Source organism: Aythya ferina (genome assembly GCF_964211825.1).
Source record: "Aythya ferina genome assembly, chromosome: Z".
Classification (NCBI taxonomy): Eukaryota; Metazoa; Chordata; class Aves; order Anseriformes; family Anatidae; genus Aythya; species Aythya ferina.
The window spans coordinates 85,698,289-85,718,101 of NC_140299.1; the positions used below are offsets into that span (position 1 = coordinate 85,698,289).

The 19,813-nt window shown below is 43.2% G+C and overlaps 1 protein-coding gene and 1 pseudogene across 4 annotated transcripts; both read left to right on the forward strand.

Moving 5' to 3' along the window:
• The first annotated feature begins 584 nt into the window (after window positions 1-584).
• LOC311426817 (delta-1-pyrroline-5-carboxylate synthase-like) lies at window positions 585-5,727 on the forward strand. Of its 3 annotated transcripts, XM_084503484.1 has the most exons (5): window positions 585-645; window positions 784-907; window positions 1,400-1,544; window positions 3,799-3,872; window positions 5,314-5,727. In XM_084503484.1, the coding sequence occupies exons 1-5, from the start codon at window positions 629-631 to the stop codon at window positions 5,335-5,337; spliced, it is 384 nt and encodes a 127-aa protein (XP_084359610.1). In that variant the 5' UTR covers window positions 585-628; the 3' UTR covers window positions 5,338-5,727. The 3 variants fall into 3 exon arrangements, 2 of the variants coding, with proteins under 2 accessions (XP_084359610.1, XP_084359609.1); XM_084503483.1 differs by lacking the exon at window positions 5,314-5,727 and having other exon boundaries at window positions 3,799-4,006; XR_014687066.1 differs by lacking the exons at window positions 585-645; window positions 784-907; window positions 1,400-1,544 and having other exon boundaries at window positions 2,598-4,210.
• Window positions 5,728-12,763: 7,036 nt separating this feature from the next.
• Window positions 12,764-18,196, forward strand: LOC311426816 (delta-1-pyrroline-5-carboxylate synthase-like; annotated as a pseudogene). Its single transcript has 5 exons — window positions 12,764-13,699; window positions 13,820-14,004; window positions 14,233-14,354; window positions 16,132-16,318; window positions 17,864-18,196. The product of its transcript is annotated as a delta-1-pyrroline-5-carboxylate synthase-like (transcript).
• Window positions 18,197-19,813: the final 1,617 nt, after the last annotated feature.

Genomic DNA, 19,813 nt, shown 5'->3' on the forward strand with positions numbered 1-19,813 from the left:
CCACCATCCCTAAAACCAGTGATCCAGCAACCTCTGCTAAATATCCCTCTATTAAGTGAATTCCAAGCACTTAAAATCTAGAAATCCATAGACTCCAAGCTGCCTAAAGAAGCACCTGTAGAAACAAGAGAAAAAGCACACCCTGAGGCACCTCACAGCCACAGCATACCTGCTGCAACACCTCTCTCTTCCCAGCTCCTTTACCTCAGCTGCTCATTAGCTCTATCTGAAATGTGTGCCCAGGCAGCGCTGCACAAAATTGTGCCATCAGACTTAAAAAAAAAAAAAAAGGCCCACAGCACAACAGCTGCTGCTCCTTCTGTGCTCTCTTTCTACTTTCTTGTGCTTTGCCCCTTCCCTTTCCCAGGTGATTGGGCTTGGGTGCTGGGCGCGGCCAAACGGTATATGAGCCCCAGGTATGCCATCAGAGAGCTCCTTCTGCCTGGGCTGCTCTTTGGGGTAAGTGCTTTGTTTTTCCTTCAGTCAGTTGCAGGGCTCTTTAGGTGGGTCAGAGTCTACGGACGGACTGATGCGTTTCCAAGTAGAGAGCAGTACGCACGTCTTTTTGAGGTGACAGCTAGTAGGATCTGTTAGAATAAACTAATGTAGTACTAGGTGCCTTTATTGCATGCAGTTCTTTCTCAGGTGAGTCACTGTTACGGCATGTTTACGGGTAGGATGTCAATGTTAGTTTGTGTGTTTGCTCTGCTGTGTCTGTGGGGACACGCTGTGCTTGGCTGGGAACCTGGGGCGGAAGTGATGTCAGGGCCTGTCTTCAATCAGGGCGGAAGCACTGTGTGATTGGCTTGGAGGAAGCCAGGGCAGAAGCAGCATGCAGGGCTTGCCGGCGCCATGGGCAGAAGCTGTCGGGGCAGGCCGGGACGCCGAGGAGGGGTGGCGCAACGAGGTTGGTGGTCGGTGGCGCGCCACGGTGGGCTGGATAGGGAGGGGGCGAGGCGGCGGGTGGTTGGTGGCTTCTGTGGAAATGGCCCTTGTGCGGGGTGGGGGCGGTGCATTCAGAGGAACCTTGACAGGCTGCAGATAGGGGCAGGCAGGAACCTTTTGAAGTTCAGGAGAGGGAAATGCCAAGCCCTACCCCTAGGGAGGAACAACTCTATTGAGCAGCACTAGATATCTGGGTACTAAATAAGCATTTCTTCATGGAAGGGGTGGTTAGGCATTAGAACAGGCTGCCCGGGGAAGTGGTAGAGTCCCCATCCTTAGAAGTATTCAAGAGACGTGTGGACATAGCACTTAGGGATATGATTTAGTGGTAGCATTAGGTTGATGCTTGGACTTGATGGTCTTAAGGGCTTCTTCCAACATAAGAATTCCTGTTGAGGATGGGGATTCAACTAACAAGTGCATTTTTGGGAACTGGCTCTCTCCTTCACTGTAGGTGACAGCAGCTTTGTGGGCCCTGCGAGGAGGCACCTCTGCAGTGATTGCAAATGGAGTCCACCCGAAAATCTCGGGTCATGTCATCACAGATATTGTAGAAGGGAAGAAAGTTGGAACTTTTTTTTCAGAGGTAAGACCTGCAGGTGAGTACGGAAGTAATATGTACGCTGGGAGCAGTAGAGATTCCCTGGAAGTTTAGGGTTGAAATTTGGCTAGGCCTGCCTGTTCAACAAATGGGAAACTATGCTCTGCTTGACGAGCGGCTTTGGAAAGGTAAGTTTCAATGTTGGAATGGAACATCTTGAATCCTCTGCTTGGGTTCCTTCCAGCTGATGACTTGCTGCATCTGCCTTGCATTCAAAGAACTAAGTAGAATTTGTCTTGTTTTCAGTCTTAGAGGTTATCGTCTCTTATTGATGATTTCAGGGTGAAAGCATGCATATAGAATGTAGTGCTGAACTAAGATAGTGTGCGGTTTCATTTTTTTATCCTACGTTCTTCTTATGACTCAGTCTTTTGTTACTGTATGTAGCAATGTTTTCCTGCCTGTGTGTTGCTGTGACAATGTAACAAGGGCCGCAGAAAGTCAGGCCAAAGATCTGTGATCTTAGCAGAATAGAACAAGTATAGAGTGATACTCGTGACTTGCACTGTAAGACAAGCAAATGCCTTGGAGTATAAAAATGCTAAATGGATTTCTTGTTAAAATTGGCCATATCCTTTGGACCCAGGTAAACACTTAGCATCCATGGGTCACAGGAGTCACGAGCCTTAACCAGGTATTGTGTGTAAACTCTGGAGCTAGCACTATGTGAAGAACTGCTTGCTTTACTTTGTGTGTGCTTGTGGGCAGGAGGAGTGAAAGTTGCTTCCTGCTAGCTTTTGATGCCCCCACCTTCTGTATGGAAAGAGAACATGGGTGATCGATCTCTGTTCAACTTCTATGATGAGGCATTGTCTTTTCCCTCATTGCTTTTTCACATGAAAAAGGTGTTTTCTTAGTCCTTTTCTACAGAAACTGTTCCAAAGATCTGTCGATCCCTGTTTCTCTTGGCTGAAAAGGTTTTTATTCTACTGTGACCCTTTCAAGGTGAGCGAAAATAAAAGTTTGTGTAGCGTCCGAGATGCAAGTGAACCTTCAGTTTATGAGGTAGCAAGGCTAACTTTGAGTTTTGATTAGATTGTGGATGGTTTTTGTTGCCTTTCCTAGGCCTTCTCCAAAAGCTTAAACAGGGAAGTTGCTGTTCAACGCTGATGAGCATTGAAGTGATGTTTTCATAGGATTATGTGCACTACCAAGGCCTGATTTCCCCTTTTGTCTCTGCATTGCTTCATGTTTATCTGCTGTGAATTGTACTTGCTATTTTGTTGCATAGTGGCTGCAAAGGAATCACAGGCTGGTTGAGGTTGAAAGGACCTCCAGAGGTCACGTGGTCCAACACCCCTTTTGTGTTCAAAGAACACAAAAATACACGCCACATTATAAAGTATGACCTTGCTTTAAAAAGCTGTTTTAACAGTCCTTCATTAAGTCTTATTAATCAAGTGTCCCCTAGTTCTTTTCTTACGCTTCCCACTATACCTCCTGTTATTTTCCTTACCGTGGGAATTCCTGCTCTGGCAATTTCTGTAGGACACTTCTTGAATAGAAGTCCGGGCATATTAGTCACATGCCAAGTCATCTGTTCTACAGACAATTTCAAGAGTTAAAAGTGAAAACGTAGCTTATCCAGGAGCTCCTTGAGAACTCCTTAGTGAAATGCTGCCTGAGCCTTTTGACTTGTTACTTCAGTTTCTGTTTCAAAACTTGTTCTGTATCATTTCAGTTTGAGATGGATTCTTTGACATCCGTGCCAAGAAAAAAACCTCTCCTCTGTAGGAGCCCTTCAACGTACACAGAGCAGAGAGAGAGCAGCTATTGTGCAAGCTGTTGCTCAGGCTGGTTTTGGCTTCCTGTATTGTTTGCACATTCCCAGGTTGTTTTGCAATCTTTTCTCTTTTCAGTAGTTATGTAATTAAACTTTTTCAAAGGATGCCTTCCTTTTTTTGCAGTAGCCTCCCACTCCCTGAGATGTAGCTGTCCTTGTATTCTTTTGCTCTTTGTCAAGTCTTCTTGATACAGGTTGTGTACTTGTTTGTCCCCTACGACATGGATGATCTTACTGAATCTCTGTGATGCCTTGAAAAGGGCTATGCTCGGGGACCGTGGCAGCATTTTGGTATCTGATACAAATTTTCCTGTTGTGGCATACAGTAAACTTCTTTGATATGTCTCTTAAGACCGTACCTGTTTTCCTGCTTTGAGTAAGGAGTTGAAAGTTGAAAGGTTAGTGTTCATTTCCTTCCACCTTTGTCTGCATGTCTTGTGGTTGTGTGTGTGTGTGTTTGTTTTGGCAGGCCCTACAGTAGAGCAGCAGGGTGGAATGTCTCGAGCCGGTAGCAGGACGCTGGCAGCTCTGCAGCCTGAGCAGGTGAGAGAACGGTATGTTCTCGCTCTTTAAGGCTGTGAACATGTGGCAAGTTTTAAAATACAGGTTTATAACACAAATGGGTCCTGGAAAAAATCAGCTGGCTCCAAGTATTCAGGGCATCAAGCCAGTGAGAAGATGTGTCAGTAGGAATGAGCTGAAGTGAGCCAGATGTCAAACACCATGGAGTTCGTGTAAGAATGCAGTTCAGACACTTTTCTCTTTCAGAGAGCAGAGATTTATTTATTTATTTTTTTATCATCTCGCTGACTTATTAACTGATCAGAGAGAAGAAATTCTCTTGGCAAACAAAAAGGACTTAGAAGAAGCTGAAAATAAAGGTAATATTACGGGTCCTTTCATGGAACACCTGTTGTCATGAGCTTTTCTGGGCCTCAAAGGAAAGGAGCAGAACAAGAGTAGTCTGTCACCTGCAATTGGATATTATGGCCGTCACAGATTAGGGAACCCAGGACTTTGAGAGCTTGTCAGTGTAAGCAGCTGCAGCTTCCGTAAGAGCTGTCTCTATCAGAGAAGATGGAGAGAGAGGCCTTTGAAAGCAGCAACCCACAGCATTGTTTAAAAAACTAAAAATAGAACAGTGTTTTCTTTTGCCAACGGAGGCTCACTTTAGAAATTAAATCTAGCAAGGATCTTCCCTGTTATCATCATGCATGAAATAGCATGAATATTCTCCTGGGCTGGTTAACGTAATGTTTGGCCCCTGTGGGGAAGGTTGTTACTTAAAACTGATGCTTTCCAGAAAGAACCACCTTACCTTCTGACTGAGGAAAGTACAGTTCAGGCAGCACAGACTAAATCCATTCTTTTGTGTAAGAGTGGTGCGTGAGGAACCACTGGTCTTGGGTTAGAAAATGTGTGGAACTGGCGCATCACAAATTGTAAAGTTCAGTAAAAGACATACGGCAACCATTTTGTACTGAGGAGAATGCCTGGAGGGACATTTCTGAGTAAACTTCCTACCTGAACGTCTTCAGACTAGAAAACTCCGGCAGCTCTTGCCCAATCTGAAATGCTATGCGTTCCTTTGCTCTTTGGGAGTTCTATCTGTGAAATAGAAAGAGGCAATTACTGCGCAAACCTTCCAGGAATATTGCAAGGGTAGAAATTGGTAAGAAATTCAGGTACACGGTTGTGTAACGGTACTAGAAATAGGACAAACTTTGTCTTTGCGGATGTTACTTCATATACAAATCATTCATATCGTATTAGGTGTATATGTGATGGTAGGTGAAAGCGTTGTCAAATTGGAGCAGTTTGATTGTAGCTACTAAACTTAATGCTTCACATTGTTCATCTTAGGTAGGTTTCTTGCTGCGGCGTGGGAAACAGCGGCTTTTTTTCCTGGTTTGACCATTAGGTCACTTTTTCTTGAAACTAGCCAGATAAATCTATCTTGAGCGCAATTTTTTCTTTCTTCTAGGAAGATTGGCACTTCCTTTGTTGAAACGTCTCAGTCTGTCTACATCAAAGCTGAACAGCTTGGCTGTTGGGCTCTGTCAGATTGCAGCATCTTCACAGGACAGCGTCGGCAGCATAGTTCGGAGAGCACGCATAGCAAAAGATCTAGAGTTGGAGCAGGTGACAGTGCCTGTTGGGGTCTTTCTTGCGATTTTTTTGAGTCCTGTCCAGACTGACTGTCTTCCACAGGTATGTGAGGAGGGCAGAGAGATCTTTGATAACAAAAGTGTATTTCTACTGGTGAGTTATTGGAAGGCTGCAAGAAGTCTTGCCTCAAAAGACTTCTGCTTGTATTCTTCTGAAATGAATTCTGCTGTCATCCCATTTTTTTTTTTCTACAGAAAACTACAGTCTTCTTGGGACTTGCTTCTGCAATGCTGAGAGTTATTCAGCGTTGGGTTTTGATACCCAACGTAGAGAAGGAGTTAGCTTACATTCAGGTGGTGCAATTTCTGCCTGTGTCTTATCACATAGCTTCCCTGCTTAACTTGCAACTTACAAGGCTCCTACCAATGAGCACTTTTCTGTCCATGCTGACTACAGCTGAATTGCAGGCTACGATTAAACATCAAATGTTTAATATAGGTCGTTAACAACAAACTGCAACTGTTAAGAATATATGCGGACAAGATCAGCATGAAGTAGAAGTTCTAGGCTCTGAGTGGTCTGTCCCATACTGATACTGCATGTTTGCACTGAGGCAGAATGATATCTTTCCACAAGCGTGTAAAAGCTAAGTCTAGGCTCTTACTGCCGGTATCTTTAGCAAGACTGATTGAGCTTTTCTCTAACATATGAGCAAGTATTTGAGGAGCAAGGGATGGGTATGGGCACTTAAAAAGAGACTGCCGAAGGGCAGCTTCACAACTGAATTTTGTGAGTGTTTGTCCTCGTTTCATACTGAAGGGGAGTCTGCTCTAGGCAAAGTTCATGTGAAAGGAAAAGGCAGTAGTCTCCCTTTCTGCCATTATTGCTTCCTTGCTGCTCGCTCTGTTCTTCACAGAAAACCAGTATGTTTCCTTGCCAAATTCTAGTCTGCTTTCCTAGACTCCAGCCTTTGCCTCCTGGGTGTCTTGCCTTGCCTAGCCAAACTCTCCCATTCTCCTCTTCTTTATCTCATTTGTTTTATCAGGCTGATTCTTACTGGCTTCCCACCCTCAACCCCCCACCCCCCCCCAACCTTTTTTTTTTTTTTTTTTCTTTTTTTACAGACTTAGGATGGCTTGTCTTGTTACTTTTCTTCCTGCCAGCCCCCATCCTCAAGTTCTCCGATGTAACTTCAGAGGATCATCTTTGATACCTCTGCATCTGAATAATATGGTTTCTCTCCCATGCTGTAGCTGATAGTAGGATGGACTCTGAGTGCAGAGGAGAGGTTGCTTCCTCCATAGTTTACTATTGCATCTCATACTGGTTTGGGTAAGCAATTACCGAGGAAATTTGACTTCTCCATGGAGTAGTGTGTGCCTGATAGCTAGCTGGAGATAGCATACACGGAATTGAGTCAGTGCTCAGAGTTCAGTCTTGAGTTGCGGTAAAGGTGAAACAATTGCAGACTAACAGTTTACCTTCTAGTGAGCTGCGAAGCGAGTGCGGAGTTCCGATCCGCGGTTCCGTATTCTCCGTGAGGGGAGCGGCCGGAGACGAACGAAGTGCGTGACAGACCAAAAAGAAGTGCTGTTTTCACCAAGTTTTGATTGGTGGTGCCCAATATGTGGGCCTGGCAGTGTATCTTGTGATCCTATTTTTGCTCTTAAATGCTTTGAGTGTGACAAGAAAAAAGGCGGGAGCATTATCTAAGTAACTAACAGTTTAGAAGTGTTGGTGTATTTGCTGTGGCGCTTGGTCAGTTTGCCAAGTACTGGAGAGGTGGAGGGGGCTGACTGATTATCAAAGCGGTAGAACGGAGAGAGTCCTTTCTGTGGTGGTTTGGGCTTGAGCCCTGGCAATTTGGTAAGAAGGGGGAGAGTGAATTTATTTAGGTGTCAATGCCTTTTTAAATGGTATTTATTGACGGATACACAGGAGTGATTCCTTGTTTTGTATGGGCTTATTAACAAAGTGCATGAGAAAACTTGGCATTTGGCTCGAAATTCGGTCCTGTTGAAATGTAAATTTTGTGGAAAAGGTGGTAATGTTTGTCTAGAAGATGAAAGGCTGAGTGCTTCAGCTCTTTTCCTGAAGTTCCATGGATTTATGATTGGAACATGGAACGGGGCTCCTTAATAACCTGAAATAGTAAAGTTTGTATGCGGGAAGAGGCATTTAATCCCAGAGAACTGGGACATTTGGGAAGAAGATTAGGAAAAGATGGTAAAAACCCACAGTAAAAAGGTTTGTGTGGAAATTGAAACAAAGGACAGCAACTAATAAGGAATAGTAATAAATAAATAAAAGGGAATGGAAAATCAAAGGAATGAGTAATATCCAAAACAAAGATGTTTTAAAGAAAGCCTCCTTGGGTGCACACTGGCACATTCAAAGGATATTGTTAGAACTGGGAGCGCAGAAAGGAAGAGGACTTTCACTAAGTATTGCAATCAGTGGTGGCCACTATATAAGCTAAATGGCCACTTTATGGATCAGTGGACTATAACACTATCTGGCAATTCATGTTTTTGAGGAGAGAAGGAAAATAGGATGAAGTGTAGTATACTGATACGTTGTTTCAGCATCTTAGAGAGAAAAGGAGTGGAATTAATTGGCCCTTGACTGAGCCTTTGGTGTTGGCGTGAGAAAAGTACAGGCTGGAGAAAGATAAAGGAAGCGTTAAAGGAGTTGTCCCTGGTGTTAAAGGTGTGGCATGTAGTATTTAACAGAGCCGTTTGAAGTTGAATGAGCAGGGAAGGAGGATGTAGGAATGTTAATAGTTCTGCCTCAGCAGGAAGCTGTGTGTTTTTTTTTTTTTTTTTTTTTTTTTGTTTGAAATAGCAAAACAAATTACGCAACGTTGCTTAACTTGTCAGAAGATAAATAAGAAAGTGTTTTGACAAGCAGCCACGGGAGGGACAAAAACAGCTTACAGGCCTTTTGAGAAAGTACAAGTTGATTTCACTGAATTGCCCAAGGTAGGGAGGATAAAATATCTATGGGAAATAGCAGATCATTTAACACAATGGGTAGAAGCTTATCCCGTAGCTCGAGCTATGGCACAAATGGTGGTAAAAGCTCTATTAGAACACCTGATACCTAAATATGGGATAATCCAGTACATTGATTTTGATCAGGGCACACACTTTGCTTCTAAAATAATAAAATTATTATGTCAATCATTAGGTATTCAGTGGGAATACCATACTCCGTGGCACCCACAAAGCTCAGGGAAAGTAGAAAGATTGAATCAAACACTAAAACAACACTTGGCTAAATTAATGATCGAGACACAAATGCCCTGGATGAAATGCTTACCATTGGCACTTTTAAACATAAGAACTAAACCACACAGTGAGAGCGGATTATCGCCATATGAAATGTTATATGGTATGCCTTATTCTCAAGGGATGCCTCTAGGAAAAATGTAGTTGAGGAGCGTAGCATCCAGAAATACGTAATTACCATTGGAAGGAGGTTACAAGAGCTAAGAGAAATTGGAATGATGGCTCAAACACCACCTTTAGGATTTGCTATTCATAAGATACAACCAGGAGACAAGGTCTTAATAAAAACCTGGAGGGAAGAATCATTGAGCCCCCGATGGGAGGGACTGTAAGTAGTAAGTTTTACTTACTACTGAAACAGCTGTGAGAACAGCGGAAAGGGGTTGGATCCACAGATCCAGAATAAAAGGACCAGTAACTACCGAAACCTGGAGGGTTGAGTCCACTCCTGGGGAACTGAAACTAAAGCTAAAGAAGAACTAATATTCTGGCAATGAGGCTCTGCATGAATTAAGGACGCCAAATAAAGGGGACAAGCCTAAAGGGAGGAAAGGGAGAAGGCAAGACCGGGGCAGGACCCTCCACTGCAGTGTGTATGGTCTACCGAGGGAGGCGATGGATATTGACTGCCGAGTGAGAGGGCCTCGACCGGACTTCTCCCACACTAAGGTGAGGTTGTCCCGAGAAAATAACGTAAGAACTTTTCTTTTTAAACCCATATAAAATTGTGATTCGTTTTCCAGGAGCTGGATCACCCCGGCAGGCTGAACGGTATCACAAGCCCAAATTGACCCTGAAAGTGGGCCCAACCCCTTGACTGAAGGCGTCTTGCCTATTATGATCCAGCTACATGGGCAGAAGACGGATCCTGGGGCTATAGGACCCCAATATATATGCTTAATAGAATAACTAGGTTACAAGCTGTAATGGAAATAGTTGTAAATAAAACCGGAGGTGCGCTTGGCTTAATTGCAAAGCAAAATACCAAGATGAGGACTACTTATCTACTTATGTATCAAAATCGCTTAGCTTTGGATTATTTACTAGCACAAGAAGAAGTCTGTGGAAAATCTAACCTTAGTAATTGCTGTTTAGAGATTAATGATGAAGGTGTTTCTTCCTAGTAGCTGGTAGAATGCTATGTTTTGGTTTAGGATGAGAAGAGCGCTGATAACATGCTGATGTTTTAATTGTTGCAGAGCCGTGCTTACACCAAGCCAAGGACGTTTCAGCTTCTCACTGTCCTGCCAGCGAGCAGGCTGGGGGTGCAGCAAGAGCTGGGAGGAGGGCTGGACTGCTCGGGGTTAGGCTGGGCATCGGACAGCTGGGCATCAGCGGTGGTGAGCAATTGCATTGTGCATCACTTGTTTCATACACATGAGTAGTAGTAGAACTATCATCATTATTGTCATTATTATTATTTATGATTATTTATTATTGTTATTTTCTTGTCTTTATCTCACCTCACAGGCTTCACTTTCCCATTTCTCTCTCCCATCCCAGAGAGGGAGGGGGTGAGGTGAGTGAATGGCCGTGTGGTGTTTAGCTGCCAGCTGGGTTAAACCACAACAGAAAGAAAAGCTGTAAATGAACTTGTAAAAGAAATGAAGAAGATTGCACACGTCCCAGTTCAAACTTGGAATGGAATCGATCTAAGAAGATTATGGGAGGGGGCTTTATTGGCAGTGATTGTTTTGCTAAAATGAGGATGGTTGTATTGTGGATATGTGGAGAATTGTTAATAATTCCATGTTTAATACCTTCTATTACCAGACTGATACACTCCAGTTATACAAGGAATGCAAATATCTGCAGTACCTGTTGTGGGAATAGGAATGTTGTTTTTGCAGAGTTACGTTGTTTAGAGGGCAGGAATGTGGTACTGAGATATGCTTACAGTGATAAGAAAGCTTAGCAGGCAACCTTGTAAAATGCAGACAACCAGACTTCTTAGGACAATTAGGTGAAAATCACGGTGTCAAGTCAGACAAGCGAAGAAACATTACCACTCCAAGCAGGAAAAATGTCAAAAGAAATTTGAAATTTAACAGGCCGGCAAGTGAAGGCCATGCATTGTTTGTGAAGCATCGGATAGATGGTGAACCTGGATTACCCAGTCAGTGGGGAAACAGGGGAGGGTCCTGTCATCAAAAAGTATATAAACTGTGTTTTGGAACTAGTAGGTGCGCTCTCCTGCTTGTGGGGCGCCCGCCATTGCAATCGCGAACAAATTACTTCTTCACTGAGGTCCTCGCCTGGGCCTAAGTTACTGGCTACAGAGTTTCTCACACTGTTGACCCAGAACCAGGGAGAAGAGAAAACCCATTGCCTGACGATAATAAAAAGAAAAGAATATCCAAAATTGATACCAATTTGGCAAGTATTGACTCGATGGGAAAGGAAAACACGGATCAATACCATGAAAAAGGAGATGGGGGACTGTGAAATATGTTCATCTGATTCGTGTCAATATGGAACAATGCTAGGGCCTCATAATGAAATGTGACCTTCTGTCTTACATCCCCTTGTATAAATAACCACAAGTCCAAGAGAAACAGAGTGGTTAGTGTATATAGTTCTTGTATCTTGCAAACGAATGGTCTAGCAGTTCGTGTTGATAGAGGGTTTGAAGGGTAAACCTTGAGACTCGGGTCTGGGAGATAAGAGAATAGGGGGGAGTTTTTTGAGATAACTGCTGACTATTGCATGAGACACAACTTTCTGGCATCTGGCCCAGAGACTACTAAATAAGGGGAGGGGGGGGGGAAGCTGAAGAACGACTGAAGGACAAAACTTGTGAGGAAGACTACGAGCCTTCAGTATGAGCGACCCTCAGAGGGACCACTGGAGACTGATACGCATGCATCCGTGGGATGGTTCGGGTTCCGGGAAACTAATTATAATACCCCTGCCTTTTCCAAAAGTGGTGATGAATATGTATTAGCCTAGGAGCATAAAAACCAGCTGCCTGATGTAACTGGTGTGCGTCTTCGTGGAGCAGAGACTCCCAGCGCACCCAGTGCTGTTTGCTTACCTCTGTTCCTTTAATAAACTGTAAACTTTGATTGTAACCCTATTTGGGACTCAGTCATTTATAACAATATACAATAGCATGTTTGTCTCTAGTACTTACAAGGCGAAGTTCTGAGATCATATTTCACAGACTGCTTCTTACAGATTTCAAGAAATCCAATTGTTCTGAAGTACAGCCGTGCTCTATTACTATCTAAAGGGAACAAACTGTTTTCAAACCCATTACAGATTGGATGTTTTTTATTTATTTAAATAAGCTTGTCTCTGCAGCTTTCCTTCGTGATGCTGATCTTCGGAGAGGCAGATTGTTAACAAGATACAATCAAATTGCATTTTAATGTCTAGTTTTGTATGTTAAAGACACACAGTATCTGGGTACAGCAAGGTTCCACTAATTGACAAGGATCTTTCTGAAGTCTTCCTTATTTTTTCAGTATTCTTTTCAAATTGTGGACAGCAGGATGAGGTAGAATATCAAACACGGTGACTGTTTTTTACCCAGAGGACACTAGTAGGGAAAAGGAGTTGGTCTGAGTTGACCTTGACATGCTTAAGGGGTTGGTACATGAGAACCTCGTGAAGTTCAAGAAGGCTAAGTGCAAGGTTCACCACCGTCATCAAGGCACTCCCAAGAATGAATGCAGGCTTGTTGATGAGTGGATTGGGAGCAGCCCTGCAGAGAAGGACTTGGGAGTGTTGATGGATGAAAAGCTCTACATGAGCCAGCGATGTGCAGTTGCAAACCAGAAAGCCAGCCGTATCGTGAGCCACATCAAAAGTATGACCAGAAGGTCCAGGGAGGTGATTCTCGCTCTCTACTCCACTCCTGTGAGGCCCCACCTGCAGTGCTGCATTCAGCTCTGGGGACTCCAACATAAGAAATAAATGTGTTAGAGCAGGTCCAGAGCAGGGCCACGAAGTTGATGAGGGCTGGAGGACCTCTCCTATGAAGACAGGCTGAGAGAACTGGGGTTGCTTAGCCTAGAGAAGAGGGGGCTCTGAGGAGACCTTATAGTGGCCCTCTAGTACCTGAAGCAGGCTTCGGGTAAGCTGGGGAGGGACTTTTTGTCAGGGAGTGTAATGACAGGACAAGGAGTAATGGCTTTAAACTAAAAGGGTAGATGTAGATTAGAATAAAGGAAGAAATTGTTTACTATGGGTGGTGAGGCACTGGAACAGGCTGCTTGGGGAAGTTGTGAATGCCCCATCCCTGGAAGTATTTAAGGCCAAGTTGGATGGGGCTTTGAGCAATCTGGTCTAGTGGGAGGTGTCATAGAATCATAGAATGATTTGTGCTGGAAGGGAACTTGAAGGTCATCTACTCCCCCCTGCCATAGGCAAGGACACCTTCTGGTTATAAACGTAAAATCAGCGTGATAAAACAAAAGGCTTCTGTATAAGAGAGCACAAGTAAAATGTTCGTCGTAGGAAGAGCTCATTAGCTACTTCCAGCCAGAATGATTAGGGATAAGAGTTCTTGCATCTGAAATAGTTTTATACAGCTAGCGAATTTGTGCCAGAGCCTATGTTCAGGGTTTCCTTTGACTTACTGCAGTCTCCCTTTGCCAGTAGTACCCTGAAGCTCAAGTTTGTTCCTGAAACGTTAAGATACTTCATTTCTGGAGTTACACGTTCTGACTCGGAAAAAATTCTTGGTGCTGTATATTAATATTGAGTAAGTCAGCAGAATGCAAAATCCTGTTCTTACTCTATTTTGCAGATGTTATTCTCCCAGAGGAGTCAGATCACTTTGTTGTTGTTGTTGTTGTTGTTGTTGTTGTTTTAATTCCCTTCTGACAGGTGTCTTCTTTGGCCATAGCTAGCGGAAATGGCTTGCTAATAAAAGGAGGGAAAGAGGCAGCATACAGCAATCAAATCCTTCATCATCTGACTCAAGAAGCACTCTCCATTCATGGAGTCAAAGATGCAGTGCAAGTAGTAAGTGTCTAGAATTAAAGCAACAACTTTTGTGCTGTAGCATGTAGAAAAAGCACAGGCAGAGCTTGAGAATTCAGGCCATTGACTGTTTGTGTCACAACTTTCACGTGTGAATACAAGCAAGGAAGTGGAAGATGTCTGCCATTTGGAGAAGCTGGTAGATCTAATCATTCCACATGGGTCATCCCAGCTAGTCAGGAATATCCAGAAAGCTGCTAAGGGAATTCCAGTGATGGGACACGGTGAATGGATCTGTCATGTGTATGTGGACACAGATGCCAGCGTGGAGAAGGCCACATGAATAAGTAAGCTGTGAGAGGGTGACTTGGATACCATGAGTGTAACTGAACTACACATTTGGAATATGTGGTATGGTTATAATATTATTATTATTATTATATTAATATATTATTATTATATTATATTAATATATATTAATATATTATTATAACCATACGTAATAATAATTCACATGCTCTTCAAATTCTTTGTCATAAATGTTACGTAACCAATTGTTTACTCTTAAACCTCAGTCAGAGGCTCGAAGTGTGAATATACTGCTGCCTGTGATGCTCGGGAAACACTCCTAATTCACTGAGACCTGCTGAGAACCCCGTTGTTTGATCAGATCATAGACACGTTGAGAGTAGAACAGGTTAGTCATTTATACTTGTGTTGGCTTTTGTTTTGTTTTATTTACTTGTTGTTCATTTTAGGAGCCCTTGGTCTTGCTGACATAGCCCTATGTAGTTTTATGATAACATAACACTTACGTTACCCACATGTCTCTTTGTACACCTTTGTACTCTTTTCGGAGAGCTTTCTTGGCTTCTCCATGCAACCCCAAGCTTTTCCATAGAAACGATCTGCAAGCAGCTTCTTTGGGGTGGCTGCATGCCATTGCTGGGATACAACTACTTCCTTTTACATAGAAAAAAATCATTCTCTGCCTTGGAAGAGCATTTCCCCAACCCTTTCTCTACTACTCTTAATTCTGACTTCCTGGCTGGCAACCTCCCGGACCCAAATACTATTCTGATTAAATCTATTAACTTACCTTCTTACCTCAGTCGTTTCCCATTTTATGTTTCTCCTCCTCTAATCTGCTTCATCCACATATTTTGAACATTTTGTCTCACTTGCCTTTATTCCCACCCATTTTCCCGCCCATTATTTCCCCCTCCCACTGTTCCACAGGAACAAAGGCCACTGTCCTACATAATTGCTTTGACATGCATAATGTTTTGTAGCAGAGATGCATCACGAGAGAAATATTTGTGAAGTACTTAAATTACACTCAAAACATGGATTTTTCACATAGCATTTCCATTTGGCAAATAGTGTATACAAGCAGTGATTGATGCAGGAAAACATGGTAAAATAGGTCATGTTCTGATAATGTTAAAGTCATATTAAGAGAAGCTTGCCAGATAGCTAGTCAGGAGCAAGTCCTCACTCGCTTGTGTTTTCTTTTTGTCTTTTTTTTTTTTTTAATGTCTGGTTTGGTTGTGTTTTGTTTTGTGTTTTTTTTTTTTTCATAGAATACCCTGAGTTGCAAAGGACCCATGAGGACTACCAAGTTCAACCCCTAGCTCCACACAGGACCACCCAGAAATCAGACCATGCATCTTGGAGCGTTGCCCAAACACTTCTTGAATTCCAGCAGGCTCAGTGCTGTGACCACTGTCCTGGGAGCCTGTTCCAGTGCCCTGCCACCTCTTGGTGCAGAACCTTTCCCTAACATCCAGCCTGACCCTCCCCTGTCACAGCTCTATGCCATTCCCTTGGGTCCTGTCGCTGTCACCTGAGAGAAGAGATCGGCACCTGCTCCTCCACTCCTCCCTCTCATTGTTAAGGTGTCTTAGCTGCTACGATTAAATTCAGAGATTGACGATGCATTAGATCTTCTTCATCAGGATCGTAAAATAACTGAAAGTCCTTGCCTTGTTTTGGGCCCAGTAACTCTTTTGTGTCTGAAACATACACTTTGGAGAGAGCGGGTGTCAGTTTACAAAAGAAAAGGATAAAAACAGGTAAGGTCTTTTGTAGGGGAGACTTGCAAACCTGGAAATATCTGCCTTCCTCGAAACTCCCCTCCCCTCATTTTATATTGCTGACTTTGACATTATATGGCATAGGCTATCCCTTTGGTTAAGTTTGAATCGGTTGTGGTTATGTGCTCTCCTAACTTTTAGCAGACCCTCGGCCTTCTCACTGTGGGGGGAGAAGAGAAAGCCTTGGAATTGTGTGAGCACTGTTTAGCAACAGCCAAAACAGTGGTTTGTTTAAGGCAAAAATCCAAAATGTAGCAGTATAGGGACTGCTATGAAAAAAATTAACTCTATCCTAGCTATACCCAGAACAACAAGCTGCACTTTTTGCCTGTTACGCATTGGTACAATCTACAGCACAAAATACTTCTGGTATTGCAGGTGAAGATTCATGCTGGCCCAAAGTTTGCCTCTTACTTGACATTCAACCCCTCAGAAGTGAAATCTCTCCATGACGAACATGGAGATCTGGAGAGCTGCATTGAGGTTGTGGACAGTGTACAAGAGGGTGTCGAACATATCCACAAGTATGGAAGTTCTCACCTGGATGTTACCGTCACGGAGAATGGTTTGTGACCAATCTGTTCCCTTAAGCTTCTGCTTTGGTTTCACTGTGGGATCTTGTTATTAGCATAACTACTTACATTGCAGTAGTTTCTCTTATCTTGGTTCTGTAGTGAGCATAATCAGCTGGAACCCTATGAGCTAAATCTATCTGTAGTTGTGTTTAATTCAAGGAAAACATGTTGTGTGCCCTTATTCCAGGAGGTGAGGGCATGTGTTTGAGCAACTGGCCAACGACAAGTCAACGCATGCTCTTGTCAGGCAGATTGCTTTATGTTCCTGTATTGTACAGACTTACCACATCAGACAGTTTTGCAGAAACATCTCCTGAATCCTGGAGACGTCTTTAGGCCTCTGAAGGAGGAAGAGGTGAGCTTCTATAGAGGGAATATGTACTGTAGGAAAGATCAGACTATATACATTTTGTCTTCCCAGGTTGCTTTTAAGCCTTGCAAACAAGGACCACAAGTGTTTTTCTCCATCTCTCCCAGTCCTTTATTTCCCAGTTCCGCATCTGTAGCGTAAAAGCTGCATGTATCTCAGTTCCCAGTTTCTTGCTCCTTTGATGCCGCGAACTTCTGTTTCTATGCGCCACTCTGTGCTTCTTCCACTCCTCTGCATGAGGTTTGAACACTCTGCCACTTCAAAACGTAGCTAGAACTGCTCCCAGCCAAAGGATGACTCTCCATACAAGGCTAAAACTTCTGAGAGTCAGCTACAGTAAGGTCATTTTGATTTGTGGCTCATCAGTGTGAGATTCAAGCAGGCATCTGTTTCTGTACCTTCTGCAGAAATTAAACGAGTAGCACCGAAAGGCATGCATTTGATACTGTAAGCCACTACCTGGTGCACTAGTGATTTACTTGGGTGTGTACTGGAGATAGAGTTCATCTTTAGCATTCGTCCTGTTGCTCTGGGCAACTGACTTGCAGCTTACAGCCTTACAGAGAAAGGCATCCTCCAGAGTACTAAGGCTCGTACAACTCTGCTTGAGGTTGCTCCAGTCTCACATGTTCTGTGTTGAACTGGGTTAGTTAGCTGACTTCATGTGGTGTTTCGGCATTCTCTTTCCCAAATACTATTTTCAGTATAAACTTAATATAGGACTTTCTATTAATTTCCATTAATTCCATTATGATAGGACTTTCCATGTTCTTTATAGAACAGTTCCATGTATCCATTGAGATAATGTAGAGCTGAACATGTAGTTTAACTGTCTGACTGCAAAATGTAGCTCGGGGCTGCTGTCACTTCTTCCCAGTCATACAACTATCCCTGTTTGCGAGGTCTAGGCTGTAGTAAGAATTAGACATCTTTTCACTTCTTGTCTTTGCAAGCTTCTTGTAATATTTACAGTTGTGTCTATGTGATAAACATATTACAAAGAAGGTGTGTATGAACATGCTTTAATCCAGGCTGTTAAATACTGTCTGATAATGTTGCAGGTGAAAGTTCTGTTCTTGTATCTCTTCACGGTATGAGGCTGTGCCTATTGGACTGCATGATCACTCTGTACTGTATCCTATTTTCTTCTCTGCCTCTTTTTCAGAGAAAACAGTGGAGTTCTTCCTCCAGCATGTGGACAGTGCTTGGAATGCCAGTAACCGATTCTCTGATGGATAGAGATTTGTACTCTGTATGTGCCTGTGGTGTGCAGGCAGCTAAGCACCACAAAGCCGTTTGCTCCCTCAGCAGTGTGGGAGGAAGGAAAGACTGGAACAAAACTGAGTATCAGTTACCTAAGTAAACAGGTGCACATACTAGGAAGTGCAGAAGACAAGGGAAACATTAATTCCTGAGGTAGAAACTACTAGAAATCGCTGTAGCAGGCTTGAACATGCAGTGCTCTGTGTGTTAAAAAATTGTGTTTAGGGTTTTATAAGATCACACAATAGTCTGTTTAAGAAGAGGAAAAAGAAAAACAAAAAAGGATATAAGAATTGAATCCTGACTAATTTAGTTCTTATTGTTCAAAAGGTAAACCCTCAAACAAATGTACGATGTATGTAAGACACACGTAGCTTTCTGGCTTCTTTCTCTCTAAAAGTGAAGCTGAAACTGACAGAAGTATAAACATTCCAATTTAGAATAAAGCTCCTCTGATCAGAACAGGTAAAAATAACTTCTGACACTTGGGGAGGAGTGAAGGAAGGGAGGTGAATGACTGCTTCTACATAAAGATGCAGGGCTATATAGTACAAAGTTGAATATCTTCTGAGGATCAACTACCTTTACCTTGTGTGTTTTCTACAGGTGATGAAGTTGGAATTAGTACTTCTCGTATCCATGCACGCGAACCAATGGGAATTGAAGGACTCTGAACTACAAAGTGGTTATTGACAGGGGACAATCATGTTGTTTCTGACTTCTCAGAGCACGGGAGCATGAAGTAGCCCCATGAGAGCCTACCTCTCCCTCAGAGAAATACCGAGGACATTGAGAAAACTCATCAATAAAATGTTTATTGAAGACGTTCAGGCTTCAGGGTACTCTTTGGGGAAAGAGATTTGCTTTTCAGCTCTGAGATCATTGTTCTTGGTCATTGTGCAGTACAATGAATATGAAGTGATCCCATCCGTGACACGCATTATTTGTTGCTGTCTCTTACTGTTTCCTTAGATAGTATCTGCAAACTGACCTTGCTTTTGCCAGAGAGGTTTCTTTAAAACATACAGATACCATAAGGAAAAGTTGAAATATCTGCTGCGTTCTGTTCATGCCCTTGCTCCCCTCCAGCAAAGATGCCTGGTGGTAGAGTGTAATTTTTTTTCCCTGTCTTTAATCTGAACACCTGTCTTGGTGAACAAACTCGGTAGCTTTCCTTTAGTCATGTGACCACAGCAGCTCTTGAAAGCTCTAAAGCTTTAAGACACTTACTGTCTTTGTTTGATCACTCTGTGATTCCTATGCATTTGGAACGTATATTTCATTAATGTTTTGACCAAGCAACCTTTTTTATCTAATTTCCTTGTATTTTTGACAACTGTAGATAAATAGCGCAACTGTATACGGTGTGAATTTTGTTACCTCTGTCCACCAGACATTTATTTCTCATGGGTTTTCTGTGAAATGTAATCCCTCCAAACCCGTCATCCAGATGCAATACTACCTTGAAGTTTAAAAGAAGCTCTGAATAAATGCTGCCTTTTGCGTACTGGAACAAAGGAACTCACGTGTGCATGCTGCAGCCAGGGCTCAGTGAAGCCCTCCATAGGTCAGGGTGGTTGGAGTGTCAAGGTGCATGGGGAGGGAGTGGAATGGTGCCACACTGCAAATGCTGGCAGGGCAGGGAGTGGGATGGGTGCAGCCTGCACAGGGACATTCTCTCCTGTGCATCCGTTTCTTGCTGCTAACTTGCCTCTGCATGCTTTGTTGACTGCTGGCGTGTGCGTGGTACTCAGGAGCCAACATAGTGGCACACAGGACCTATCCGGGCATCTGGGTGTCTGCTGGGTAGCCATGTTACCGCACTCACCCATTTAGGACCATTGCACTCTAC